The sequence below is a fragment of the Triturus cristatus genome, chromosome 7 (assembly GCF_964204655.1).
Source record: "Triturus cristatus chromosome 7, aTriCri1.1, whole genome shotgun sequence".
Lineage (NCBI taxonomy): Eukaryota > Metazoa > Chordata > Amphibia > Caudata > Salamandridae > Triturus > Triturus cristatus.
Genome location: NC_140590.1, coordinates 1,834,240,154 through 1,834,253,307, shown reverse-complemented (window position 1 = coordinate 1,834,253,307; position 13,154 = coordinate 1,834,240,154). Strand labels below are relative to the sequence as shown.

Sequence of the window (13,154 nt, the reverse complement as noted above, 5' to 3'; positions counted from 1 at the left end):
TTGTGGCTCCTTCTTTTCAATTGGAGGGGCTTGCTCGCTGGGCAGCTGGCCTCACACCCTAACCGACTCTCCTCTTGCCACGATCCCTCCTAGTACCAAAAAAGAGATTGAGTCAGCCATCTTTGGATTGCAGTTTCCTTTTAGAGCTGTTTTGGCAACAGATAAAGCAGCCTAGGTAGTAACTTCACTTCAAGTGAAGACCCAGAGCCTAGGCATTTAAAGAGAGGGAGAAGGGCTTGTACTCTCGCCTCCTATCCTTGATGACGGTATTCCAACTCCTGGCCACAGCGAAGAAATGTCACTGGTTAGTCAGGTGCAGCCCCCACCCCTCCGCCTTTCATCAGCAATGTACATCCTGGAGCCAGTTTCAGGGGAGCACCTGCATTCCACTCAGAAGCCTTACAATGTTATACCTGCATTCTGTGTATAACTCCAGACATATTGCCTGGTCAAGCTCTGCCCCTGGTTTTAGGTGGTAAGATATGTTGCTTTCTATGTCGTCTTGTTGTTGCAACTATTTAAAAGATGTGAAATACTCATAAACCTGAGCAGGTCTGGCAAACAAGCTCTAAAAACATTCCCTCAGCCAATCAAAAGGCTTGAATGAATGAATTTCAACTTAAATGTCAATATAAATATACATTTTGAATATTAATGTTTCCAAAATTATTGAACAGATTTACATCAAATCACAAAAGCACACTTTCTGTGTAAAGATCCAGCTTTCTGATAAATTTGGTAATTCTGTTCAGGCGTTTTGGCTGCAGCACCGTCTAAAAATCCCTATGGTATGGAAATTGTTTGGTGAAAAAGCATTCAAGCATGATCCAAGGAAGGAGGATGAATATTTTTTAGGAATATTTTGTGACGAATTGTCAGAGGTCTTAGCAAAATAAAATATGCTCTACCTATGGAAACTGTGATCTCACTATAACTACACAGTGGTAGATGCTACGGTGTGGTTATAGTTAGGACCTACCTAACAACAAAATATATATATACCTTAGCTCTTGATAGGTCGAGGGTGATCTGTCAAGCAGAGGCTAACAAAAATGGGGGCTCCCAAATCACATTTTTCTCATTCAATTGCCATGTAGATTTTTGAACAGCGAAACAGCCTGGTATTGCACCGATTGTGGCAAAAAGCTAAATCTTTCACCAGAAAGCATGTTTTAGTGATTTGGTGCAATTTCCTTCATTATTTTTGAGAAATGAAGGTTCAAAATGTATATATATCTGGACCACTGGGCTGATATTCAATAGTTTAAGCCTTCTTATTGGCTGAGGGGGCTCTTTCAGAACAACCATTCTGATTGGTTGGCCGCAACATATAAAGAAATGTTGCGGCAGCCATTATAGAACTCAGGGAGTTGGTTCCATGTCCTGAAAGGTTTTTTGATAAATGAAATAATCCTGACCCCCTTAAATTAGTCACACGGTCTTGAGGGAGTCTCATGGGACATGGGATGGGCGGAACTTGTGGCGTTTCACTCTGTGAAATATTGAGATGTTACATAAAAACTCTGCGAGATATGAGCGTCACATTGCAATTTACTGCCAGTATTTAGAAGTACGGAACAATCTGCACAAATGGCACCATGTGGTGCGTGAGAGCGCTCGCCCATTTGAGTTGACTTTGCTGCTGCTCAAGCAGAAAATCTACTTGAGTGGCAGCAAATCTATTCAAGAAGCATCCCTCTGACTGTGGCTGTTCGCGACTGCCCACGACCACCCGCGTTAGAAATGGCGACAAGGCAACGTCAAATCTCCCTCGTGCTTACATTTTGGATCCTCGTGGGAAAAATTCCACCACGCGGTAATTGGTGGAATGTGGCTGGAACTCCGCATTACAAGAGGAATGTGGAGTCACCAAATACCACCAGTTCCATGGGTGGAATTAAACATTCTGCCCACCCCTGCATGGGACCAGATGAAAATATTTAAAAAATGCAGAACACTGCATTTGGTGTTCTATACCCAGGGTTGGCCTGGGCCAGGTGGTAAGTGGAACAATTTTTGCTTGGGAGGGGAGTATACACCCCCTCTCTGAGCCATTTTTAGGCCCTGGGAGTCTGATATAATTATTTATGGGGAGGAGTTGTGTGGCCACTAGCCCCATGCCGAAGATCGGTCCTGTGGACCCCATCCCCTGGGGCTGCAATGAAAAATACTGAGGGTGCCCAGTCCTACCAGGCAGATACACAAACTTAGAAGTCAATGAGGTCATGGGTGGAGTGCAAGAGTCCCTGTGGCCCCTGCCGGCTCCTCTGCCTGTACCCATCCCGGTGCAGTGGGAGCCAGCTGCATTTGTTTGCCTGGCGAGGGAAGCTTTTCTCTGCACCCACTGGGCAGGAGCAAGCCTGAGTTTCTTGAATGCAAGTGCACAGGCAAGGAGTTGAAGTACTCCTTGCCCCGGGGAGGGGACCCCTGAGACACTGGTGTCATCGGGCTGCAAGAGATGGGGTCCCTGGGGGATGTGGTCCACAGGGTCCTTCGGAGACTCTGGGAAGGGAGCATTTTTGTAACTCTCATTCACTGAGAGTGGGTTTGGTGATTGCTCTCACTTGACAGGAGTTTTTAAAATGCTCCCACCAAGTGAGGGCAAACACAGCTTTCCCTACCCACACCGATGCATGCAGGGAAACTGCTCTGTGCCTGGACATATCATCTGAGACGGCCCAGGTGTTGGGTTCCCGAGGCCATTAATGGCTCAGGGAAGGGTGCCATGTCGCCCTCCTTCCCATTTTTAACACTTTTGGACCCAGGGGTGAGCTCCTTGGGGCCTTTAGAGGCTCAGGGAGGGAGGTCACATAGCCCCTCTCCCCTTCTTTATTGATTTCAGCCACACAGGTTGGCTCCGCGGGCTGTCTATGGCTCAGGGAGGAAGATCGCACATCTCCCTCCCCATACATAATATGTTTAGCCCTGGGGGTGGGCTCCCCGGGGCCTCAAATAGCTCGGGAGGTGGGCCATTCATCACCTTTCTCATACATAATATGTTTGGCCCCAGGGAAGGACTCCTTGAGGCCTCTAATGACTCATAGAGGTGGTCAGGTGGCCCCCTTCCCATAAATACTGTTTTTGGCTCCAGGGGCCCCGGCTTCCCTTCTTAACCTGTTCTCTTTGTAATTAAGGTTACTGCATAACTCTGTGTCCCTGGACACATCTGGGTTTGTCTGCAGTTTAACAAACTATTGCCTCAGGAATCTCTTGGACTAACGGGAATTTGACATAGGAAAGTGCAAGGCTGGAAAAGTGCAACTTTGGTGACAGGAAGCCATCTTCAAAGCTGCCACATGGACCCATGCCATGTGCAACGCCTTCAGGAAACCTGTTAGTTTTAGCAAAGACCTGGGACACCTGGATTCACTTTTAACATTATGCTTTATACGTATTGGCTCAAAAACTGCAATATCAAATGTGCCTTGGCTATGCAGCCTGGAGTCTGTGCAGTTGTCAAAAATTGCATCGGTACACTTAGCAGCTTTACATTTGCTATGCATGGCTCTCCTTGTTATGACATGACAACAGTTGGTGAGAAAACTGGCTATCAACTGTTGCCATGTCCTCCCAGGCCAGGTAACAATGCTCTCTCAGAGAGCTCTCCTTGTCTGCTCTGACTGAAAGCAGAAAGCACAGCTGCAGGAGAGGGAAGGCAGGCAGGCAAGGCAGTGAATTGTGGTTAAGGATTGCCAAGGAGGAGCGGGCATGCGATGAATAGCCCTTCCATCATCCCCTGCACAGTAGTTGAGGGCAGGGACATATTATTTGGGGGCCATGGATAACATAAGATTGTAAATGAGTAAAAAGTGAATTACGTATTATGTTTTTCGCCTCTGGGTTCTTAGTGACATCATAGACAACTTAAGCTTCGCTCTAGTTGTCTATTTGATGTCACTCAGAACCCCTGAGTGACAAGCTGCCCATAATTCACTGCTACACATCTATAATTCTATATGATGCTGTGAGTAGTGAGGGGCTCCGAGAATGCTTGTTAAACATGTTGCTCTGTGTGTGTAGACCTAGCAAAAATCAGGACACAGACACCACACACAATCCCGCACATTCACACACCTTATGCTCCCACTCTCAAGATTTTAAACCATTATTTACAAGAAATCATCTCATGTAGATAATTGCAAAGTGCTGAGGACTCTTCACAAACCTCTCTTTGTGTGCTTCTAGCCATGTGTAGAAAACAAAAAGTGCAACGTATGCCGAGCTATTCTCAGTACATTAACTTAAACTAGTACAGAGAAACCAGAAAATGTCAACATTTCTGCTTCGATTGTTTAAAGAAATGCTGATGGTGTAACATGAGCTTTGAGGATTAAAAGTACTCAAACACAACCTCGGCAGGGTGTTGGCGAAGCTCATCTGGACGTGCACACAGAGAAGGCTGAAAGATACACAAGACAAGAAGGATTGTACACCTGTCATTTCCCCATGGAGGCAAGCACACAACATCCATGCACACCCAGGCCTACACACAAAGACACATATACACAGCAACAAGCACTGGTAAAACAAATAGGACAGGTTTATAACTCAAAACAGAAGCCAGATCTCTTGGCTTTGCCAATGATTCGTTCATGTACAATTGTTATAAATAAAGATAGAAAATATATACAAAGCAAAAGGGGTTACATATGTTCCTCAAGGTAAATTCACAGTCATTGGGTCTTGTGAGTACGGTGGTAGGTGTTTGTTCTGTAAACCGATTCTAAAATCAACCTGTGAGACATTCACTTTGAAAAGGACACTTCCTTTTGGAATCAATTCTGGTGGCCTCCGACTGGAGTCCCCTCCCCCCACCAGTATCCAAAGTTAGGCACCATGGGGTAATCCTCGATGCTGAGCTATCTTTTGAGGATCAGATCAAGAAACTGACCTCATCTTGTTTCTTTTTGAGGAAGGCACTGCCTTTTATCGATTTTGATTTTCAAATATCGGTAGCCATTCCATTGGTATTGTCCAGGCTGGACTATTGCAATGCCCTATATCTCGGTATCTCACAGCGCTCTTTAAACAAGCTCCAGGTGTTGAAGAACGCAGCCGGTCATCTTCTGAAGAAGATACCAAAATTAAAATCGGTCTCAGCCGCCCTGACCTTGCTTCACTGGCTCCCAATTAAAAAACAGAGTGGCCTTTAAGGCTTTATGTTTGGCACATAAAACTATGCATTTTTCTGACTCCTTGAAAAGGAAAGTTCTGTGACATGCTCTGAAACGACTGCAGCATTTGGCTTCCTCCAAATCAGCCAGTTTTTCATAAATCAAGAAAGCTTCCTGGAGCTGTAGAAGCTTTGCCCATGCCACCTGTCAACTTTGGAACAAGATGCCCATGCACCTTAAAATCCAGGCCTGGTGGTCATCCCCAGCTGCGGCTAACAGGTCAGAATTAGATGACTATCACCATCAAGACTCCTTAGGGCCCTGTGCTCTAAAAATCTTAAAATCAGTCAATTGTGCACTGTTTCCTTAATCATTTAAGTTGAAATGTGGTAATTACATGGGATTTGACCTTTGCACTGTAGCAATAAATAAATGACTGAGCATTTACAAACACACTTGTACCAAATACCCTATGTTGTTCAGCCAAATGTATTTCCACTAGCATGGCATAAAGGTATATATTCAGAAGAATAAATAGATGACTAATACATAAATAAATAGATACAAATAGAAATGAATGCATAATAATAAATAATAAATACATACATAAATATATAAATAACTGTGTACCAAGTTAGTGGAAGGAAATAAAGATAATAAAGAGAGATGTGCTCCGACTGTGAAAGGCCAATCCCAGAATATTAGCAGAATCCAGCGCAGTTAAAGTCAGGAAACACTACGTCACCCCTCACAGCAACACTCACATCTAAGTATGCTGCTCAACATATTTAGGTACTCACAGGTTCCATTTTGAAGTCACTTTACAGAGAAATCTGCAGACAACATCCTCAAAGTTTATTTAATCTTACCTCAGTGCACAGATTTAAACCTCATATTGATGTTGAATATGTTGCGTTATTACTACCGCACATGGAAGAGCCCGGCACAGATCAGCTATGCGGCCTGCAGAGAGTAATATGCTATTCATTGCAATATTCGAGGCTGAGGAGTGGCATGGTGCCCTCCCTGAGGCTGTGCCTCTCATGAGTGAGGCCCTTCCTCCCTCTTCACTCTTGATGGAAACACATGCATGTAATCTACTCTGCTTTGAAGTTAATATTGAAAAGCCGTCATGCAAGTGATGTTTTTGTGGGACAACTGTGATGAGACACCAGAAATGTAGTGATAGCCTCTTAATTGTGCACCTCAAATCTCTATCAGATTAATTAGAGAATATCGCGTTCCTTGCAGGTCGTTGCAGCCACCATTAAGCTGGAGCGGAAACTGCCCCGCAGCCTCTGGCCTCGTTCTGGTATCAGTGGGAAGGTCTATGGGCTGGGAGACAGCCAGTACCTCAGGTAGGAGCGGGGTGGATGGTGTGTTTATGTGGAGCGGCCTAGAGCAGCCCAGGTGTTGAGCATATGAGTGGACCATCATCAGGTCAATTTTTAGCTCTTTGTCCTTGTAAATGACCTTGTGCTTTGAGGCGCACGGATCGGGGTGACGTGGACTGGCGGCCTGGTAGACCTAAATGACATCACAACAGTTGATAACCAGAATGCCTCGCGCTGTCTCTCTGACCCCTGGTGTTGGACTTCCATGGTCAGTGCATGTGTTAGGGGGAGGGATCAGTTGATCACAAAGTGTTGTAAATTGAGAAATTGATGACCATGTACTTGCAAAAAGTTCAAGAAAGCACAGATGTTATTATTTGCTATTTATATATGTATGTAGCCACGAATATAGACTAAGCCGTGTGAACATTTGAGAACACAAAGCAGAAATTTCAGGGAAAAAATGTGGACATTTAATTTTCCCTTTAAAGTAGAGAAGTTTGAAATGAAGACATCTAAAATAATATGTCTGGCATTGACAGCAATGTGACCCCACTGGTGTTAGTCTCTTGGCATTCTGCAGTGCCCCCAGGCATACCCTGCATATCTGGGGAATGCCGAGCACAGCGCTACACTCCACTGAGCCATAAACCGAATATGTGAGCCTCACTTCACAGGATGGAAGAGGGACTTAACAATCTTCTTAACAGTCAAACTCTTACCTTTGTGTCTAATGAATGCAGGCTGATAAAGACGTAGTAAAGCAGGCAGCCTCAGGCGCGCAATCAGCTGCTTAATGCAGATCAAACCCACTGTGAGGTGCTACATCCTGAAAAGGTGCCACATATAACTAACCCCCATGTACTATATTCCATTCTCAGAACTGCTTGCTAATGGTGCACTCAAGTTTTGCAAATGCAATATTTTGTTGTAAACTGATCTATGTATGTATAGGTTGGTTCACAAATTACTGACTCACAGGGAATCTCAGAACAACCTGCCTTTTTGATATTTATGAGGCCAACCAAAACATGCAATGCTCAATGAAAGGCCACAATCACAGGGATGGTAGCCTGCAATGGACAGCAGACCACCTTGTCTTTGAATGTATATAAATTAAGAAAACTTCTGCCTTTTTTACATGGTGGGCGTTTTCGAAAGAAAACTGGACTGAGTTTAAAAAAAATATATTTTTTTGAAACGTTTTGCTTAGAGTTGGCAATGGTCCCGTGGACCACTGCCAACTCTTCCCGAAACTGTTTTCAAGATGCACAAAGGGGAAGGAATTCAAAGGGGACCCCTTCCCATTTGCAGATCAATTACCAGCCCAAAATCAGGATTCAGACATTCTGCAATGTTTTGAGAATGGATTCCGGTCTCAAAAGTAACCCTGGGCGTAGTGCGCATAGTAGCTCTACGCATAGCTACGGGAAGTGCACTTCGCACTATGCGAGATATGCGTAGCACTACGCGAACTGCGTAGTGCGCTGTTCGCGATGATCGCACAGTGCCGGATGCTTGTCCGCACTGTGCAATCATTGAAAACGGCATCTTGCCCAGTGCATGCTGTCGTTTTCTGCCGCTCAAGTAGATTTTTACTCGAGCGGCAGCTTTCTCAACGCGGACTGGTAGTTTCTCATCGCGAGCGGTCGCGAGTATACGCGACCACTCGCAAGGAGAAACCTGACCTCTCTGCGTTGAGAATCTCACCGGGAGGTTTATTTTCCATGCTCGCGATCGGCAACTTGATGTTGCTGATCCCGAACGAGGAAAAAGTCTCGCCGGGATGTCATTTTGCTCGCTCGCGGTCGCCAACATCACGTTGAGAACCGCGAGCGAGCAAAAAATGCCCACTACGCAACTCTACGCGATTTTGCACTGTGCTACGTGCAATCCGCGTAGCCCGAAGTAGCCCAAACTACGCAAACTTTGCGAATGTAGCGTAGTTGTCCGCCCAGGGTTACTTCAAAGGTTGATACATCACAGTCAGAATTGCTATTTTGATTGAGCACCCAAAACACATCCATTCCAAATAACAATTCTAAAACAATTGTTAAGCTCAGTTAGCGAATGAGTGAGGATAAAAAAAATAGAATTCAAAATGTAGAATACATATTCATATTGTCAACTAAAAAATCTGAGTTGTCTCTTTGTGGGCTGGGGAGAAATTGGATCATCTTCATGTCCGCCCATAATTTGCTTCAATATTTGTCTTAGCGTGCTCTCTAAATTCTCTATACATAGCAAGTATCTACTCATCCCATTACGTTTGTTATTCTCTTTTACTGAATGTGTCTAATCTCATATTCACGTTAGGGGTGTGACAAATTTGTGTAATTTTCTCTCACGTAATTAAGATTTTTTGGGTAGTTATGCAAAAAAACAAATCCTCCATTTAGCGTTATATTTTAGCATGAAATGTAGCCTCATGTCGATTTTTAATGGAAAGGCATATTTTGTGGTAAACATATTGCACAAAAATCACAAATTGCACGAGAGACAGACATTCGCGTTCTGGCCATCCGTGGAGAACTCGCATGCTTGAATTTTCGCGTAACAAGCGTAATGCTAAATTCCTGAAATTAACCAAAAACGCCAGTGTAATTACAATCTAGGCCGATCACATGCCTCAAAATACTTTTAAGGTAAAATAAAAAGAGGTCTAAAAGTGGAAGTAGGCTCGGCATTTGCACAACAAGGACTAGAATGATGAGGTATGCTGACTTTTCAATTATTAATATTCAACACAGGCTGCGGTACAATAAATAACTGAGTTGAACTGCTTTTCCCACAGGGTGGAGATCCTACAAAAGGAAGCAGCACAGACCCTGGAGTATAGCGAGGTGGCGACGAGGCAACCTCAGAAGGACCCGTGTGGATACGGCCCGGAGGGTCCGCCTCAAGAGGCGCAGGAGAGATGGGCGCAAAGTCAGGAGTGACACAAACTACAGATTTCAGGGCACTGCGCGTGAACACGTAAAGAGCTGTGGAAAAGTTTGGTGGAGGGCTTGGATTAAATATTGTGATTACATATAGATCAGTAGATAAAGGGACCTCAAGTGGAAATCGCTGTGTGCAGCTGTGCAAAAGAACACAGCTGTGAAAGATTGTACATTGTCTACGAACATGCAACAACTGAGGTGGAATTCACTGTGATTCTCCATTTCCCAATGAGTAGCAGCTGCCCCCCAGTGAGGTTACAAGTCAGAGGCGCAGATGTAATCAACGATTTGAACAGGTAGAGCCCTCAGTATGTGTGGTTTGGTAAAGGGTTTGTTGTTGACGCCTGATGTGAACTGTTCAAAGATTTTTGCTTTCTGAGACTCCGAATAGTTACAAAAGTGCATTGTGTGCTGAAAATGTTAAGTGCTCTCATAACCTAAGGTCAGTGGGATGTAACACTCTGGCCAGGTGCGGGGGGGGGGCCCGGGGCCCTCCAGTCAGCCATTGGCTCCTACAAGTGCACATGCCTCTCAATGGGACGTTACCTCATGTCTAATAAAGCAATGGCATTTTTACTTCTGCGCCGGGACGCTCCTTGGCTGGAGTAGCTGTGCGCATAATAAATTAATATAACATAACATAACATGGCCCTTCACAACTGGCCGTACTCAACACCAGCAGCGTTGTCAGCACAACCTTGCACACTTTCCACAAATAATTTGACGCTTCAAAGGGAGAAGCTTTTAAAGTTAATGTGCGGACATATTGGCCAGATTTCTTAAAATTTCACACAACGCAGTGTAGCAAGGCAACTTGCTGTGCTGCGTTGCGTGACAGGGAGAGGGCAGAACTGTGTCATATCTACTAAGATTTAGTGCTCTCTCATAGCGCTGACGCACTTTAAACAGGCTAGCGCCAACGCTGGCAAACTTGCACCGTGGTGCAAGGGTGCCGGCATTACAAGGAGAATGCTGGCGATGCAGCGCGCGCAAGGTAAATTGCTTCATTTATTTCTTTACTTACTTTACTCAGTTCCGCCATATGTCGGAGTCCACTACCCCCCACCCTGCCCCTCCCCCGCCTCACCACCCCGCAGCACTCCCTCGGCGAGCCTCCACTGCAGCGGGGGCCAGAAAACAAAAGCAGAGATTCCTGAAGTCAAATGCAACTACCACAACTTACAGAATGAAATGTAAATATTGTTTGTCGGATTAAAATGTGTAAAGGCAAATGCACCTATGATGGTTTGAATCTCAGTCACTGTGAAATCACACAGACGCAGACGGTTCTCATATGACGTTTTAATCCCTACATTTCAAGTAAAAATATATCAAAATGAAACTTTTGCTTAATAGAATTAATGTTCCATTTTAAATATGTTTTTATTTTTTTATGAAATCATTTCCAGATTTTGAAAATTAACGGCAACTATTATTCAAATAGTGAAAATTGATTCCGTTCTGAATGTTTTTGCTCTTAATGGATGAATGATTTAACACAAAATAAAGCAATAACATCTCCCCATTGAAAGCCTCTGAAATGTGTCAATTCATGTGATAAGTAAAAGAAGATGCGATGCTTCCTCGCTTTACCACATGTTGGCTGAGTTTTTTAATCTGTTAAAGTTATTCGAACGTTTTCTAGAAAATCAATCATTTGAAAGGATAATGAAGGAGATGATATTGTATTGTGATTGGATGAATATAGTTCCAGTGGTCATCAGTTACTGTTGTATATTGACTCAAGGAGATTCATTATGGGGATATATATCAATTTTAATCATCGACGACGACGGAGAGGGACAATAGAACAACGTCTCTTTACGCCAAATGTTTCCCCAAATGAGATTTTGTGACATATACAGGACAACAGGTGAAATCCCATCTGCTCTAGGTGGTTGTGCACTATGTTTATCCCACTGACTTCACAGGGTATAGAATGCAAAGGATCTTCACACCCAGTCACTGTTCAGCTGATGAACAGCCTTGTCCATGAAGCCTTAGACACTCATTATCAGTGGATTTTTAAAGATTCCTACTGTTGGACATGACCCTCTCTGCAGGGTTGCCCTCACACTTTGCCTTCACCCCTCCCGTTTTGCTGGCTTTGTTTTTGTTGGCTTTAGGTCTCTGTGCACTTTACCACTGCTAACCAGTGCTAAAGTTCTCGTGTTCGCTCCTTAAAACATGGTACAATTAGCCTATACCTAATTGGTATATTGAATTAATTTATAAGTACATAGTACTAGTGGGCCTGCAGCACTCATTGTGCCACCCACTAAAGTAGCACTTTAATACATATCACAAGTCTGCCATTGCAGCGTTTGTTCAGTTATAAACTGCAATTTTGACCTGGCAAAATAAACCTTTTACCAGTTCTAAACCCTCTTTTTTGAAACTTACAAGTCACCACTAAGGTAGATCCTAACAGCTCTTAGAGCAAAAGTACTTTGTATGTAAAAGTAGGACATGTGTGCTTACGTTTAACAAGTCCTAGCAGTGAAAAACACCGAAAGTCATTTTTCACTGTTGTAAGGCCTATCTCCACCTTTGACTAATATTCAGAATACTATCAATCAATCAATCAATCATAGGCATTTATAAAGCGCACTACTCACCCGGAGGGTCTCAAGGCGCTGGGGGGGGCGTCCGCTACTGCTCGAACAACCAGGTCTTGAGCTTCTTCCTGAAGGAGAGGTGGTCTTGGGTCAGGCGTAGGTCGGTGGGGAGGGCGTTCCAAGTCTTGGCGGCCAGGTGGGAGAAGGATCTTCCTCCTGTTGTCGCTCTGTGGATGCGGGGGACGGCTGCGAGGGCGTGACTGGTTGAGCGGAGGTGGCGTTTGGGAGCGTAGAAGTTGAGGCGGCTGTTGAGGTAGGTCGGGCCTTGGTTGTGTAGGGCTTTGTGTGCATGGGTGAGGAGCCGGAAGGTGATTCTTTTGTTGATCGGGAGCCAGTGCAGGTCTCTCAGGTGTCTAGAGATGTGAGTTCGTCTGGGGACGTCGAGGATGAGTCTCGCCGAGGCGTTCTGGATCCGCTGGAGTCTCTTCTGGAGCTTGGCGGTGGTACCGGCGTAGAGGGCGTTGCCGTAGTCCAGACGACTGGTGATGAGGACCTGGGTGACCGTCTTCCTGGTCTCGGTGGGGATCCACCGGAAGATCTTACGTAGCATGCGCAGGATGTTGAAACAGGACGAGGAGACGGCGTTGACTTGTCTGGTCATGGAGAGGGAGGAGTCCAGGATGAAGCCCAGGTTGCGTGCGTGGTCTGTCGGTTTGGGTGCGTTGCCCAGGGCGGGGGGCCACCAGGAGTCGTCCCAGGTGGAGGGTGAGGAGCCCAGGATGAGGACTTCCGTCTTGTCTGTGTTCAGTTTCAGGCGGCTGGTCGTCATCCACTCGGCCACGTTTTTCATCCCTTCGTGTAGGTTGGCTCTGGCGGTGGCGGGGTCGTTGGTCAGGGAGAGGATCAGCTGGGTGTCATCGGCGTAGGAGATGATGTTCAGGTTGTGTTGGCGTGCGATGGCCGCAAGGGGGCTCATGTAGACATTGAAGAGGGTGGGGCTGAGCGAGGAGCCCTGAGGGACGCCGCAGATGACTTCCGTGGCTTCTGATCTGAACGGGGGCAGGCGGACTCTCTGTGTCCTTCCGGTGAGGAAGGAGATGATCCATTCCAGTGCCTTCTCCTCGATCCCGACGTTGCTGAGGCGCTGCACTAGGGTGCGGTGGCAGACAGTGTCGAATGCCGCGGAGAGGTCCAGGAGGATGAGGG

General features: G+C 45.5%; 1 protein-coding gene across 1 annotated transcript in view; it reads left to right on the top strand.

The window, feature by feature from the left end:
- LOC146813350 (transient receptor potential cation channel subfamily V member 6-like) overlaps positions 1-10,900 on the top strand; it is a 184,778-nt gene extending 173,878 nt beyond the window's left edge. The window contains exons 14-15 of the mRNA XM_085620159.1: positions 6,366-6,472; positions 9,243-10,900. Of these exons, the coding sequence (XP_085476285.1) occupies positions 6,366-6,472; positions 9,243-9,387 (252 nt within the window). The 3' untranslated portion in view covers positions 9,388-10,900. The remainder of the gene's footprint in view (positions 1-6,365; positions 6,473-9,242) is intronic.
- The last annotated feature ends 2,254 nt before the right edge of the window (positions 10,901-13,154 follow it).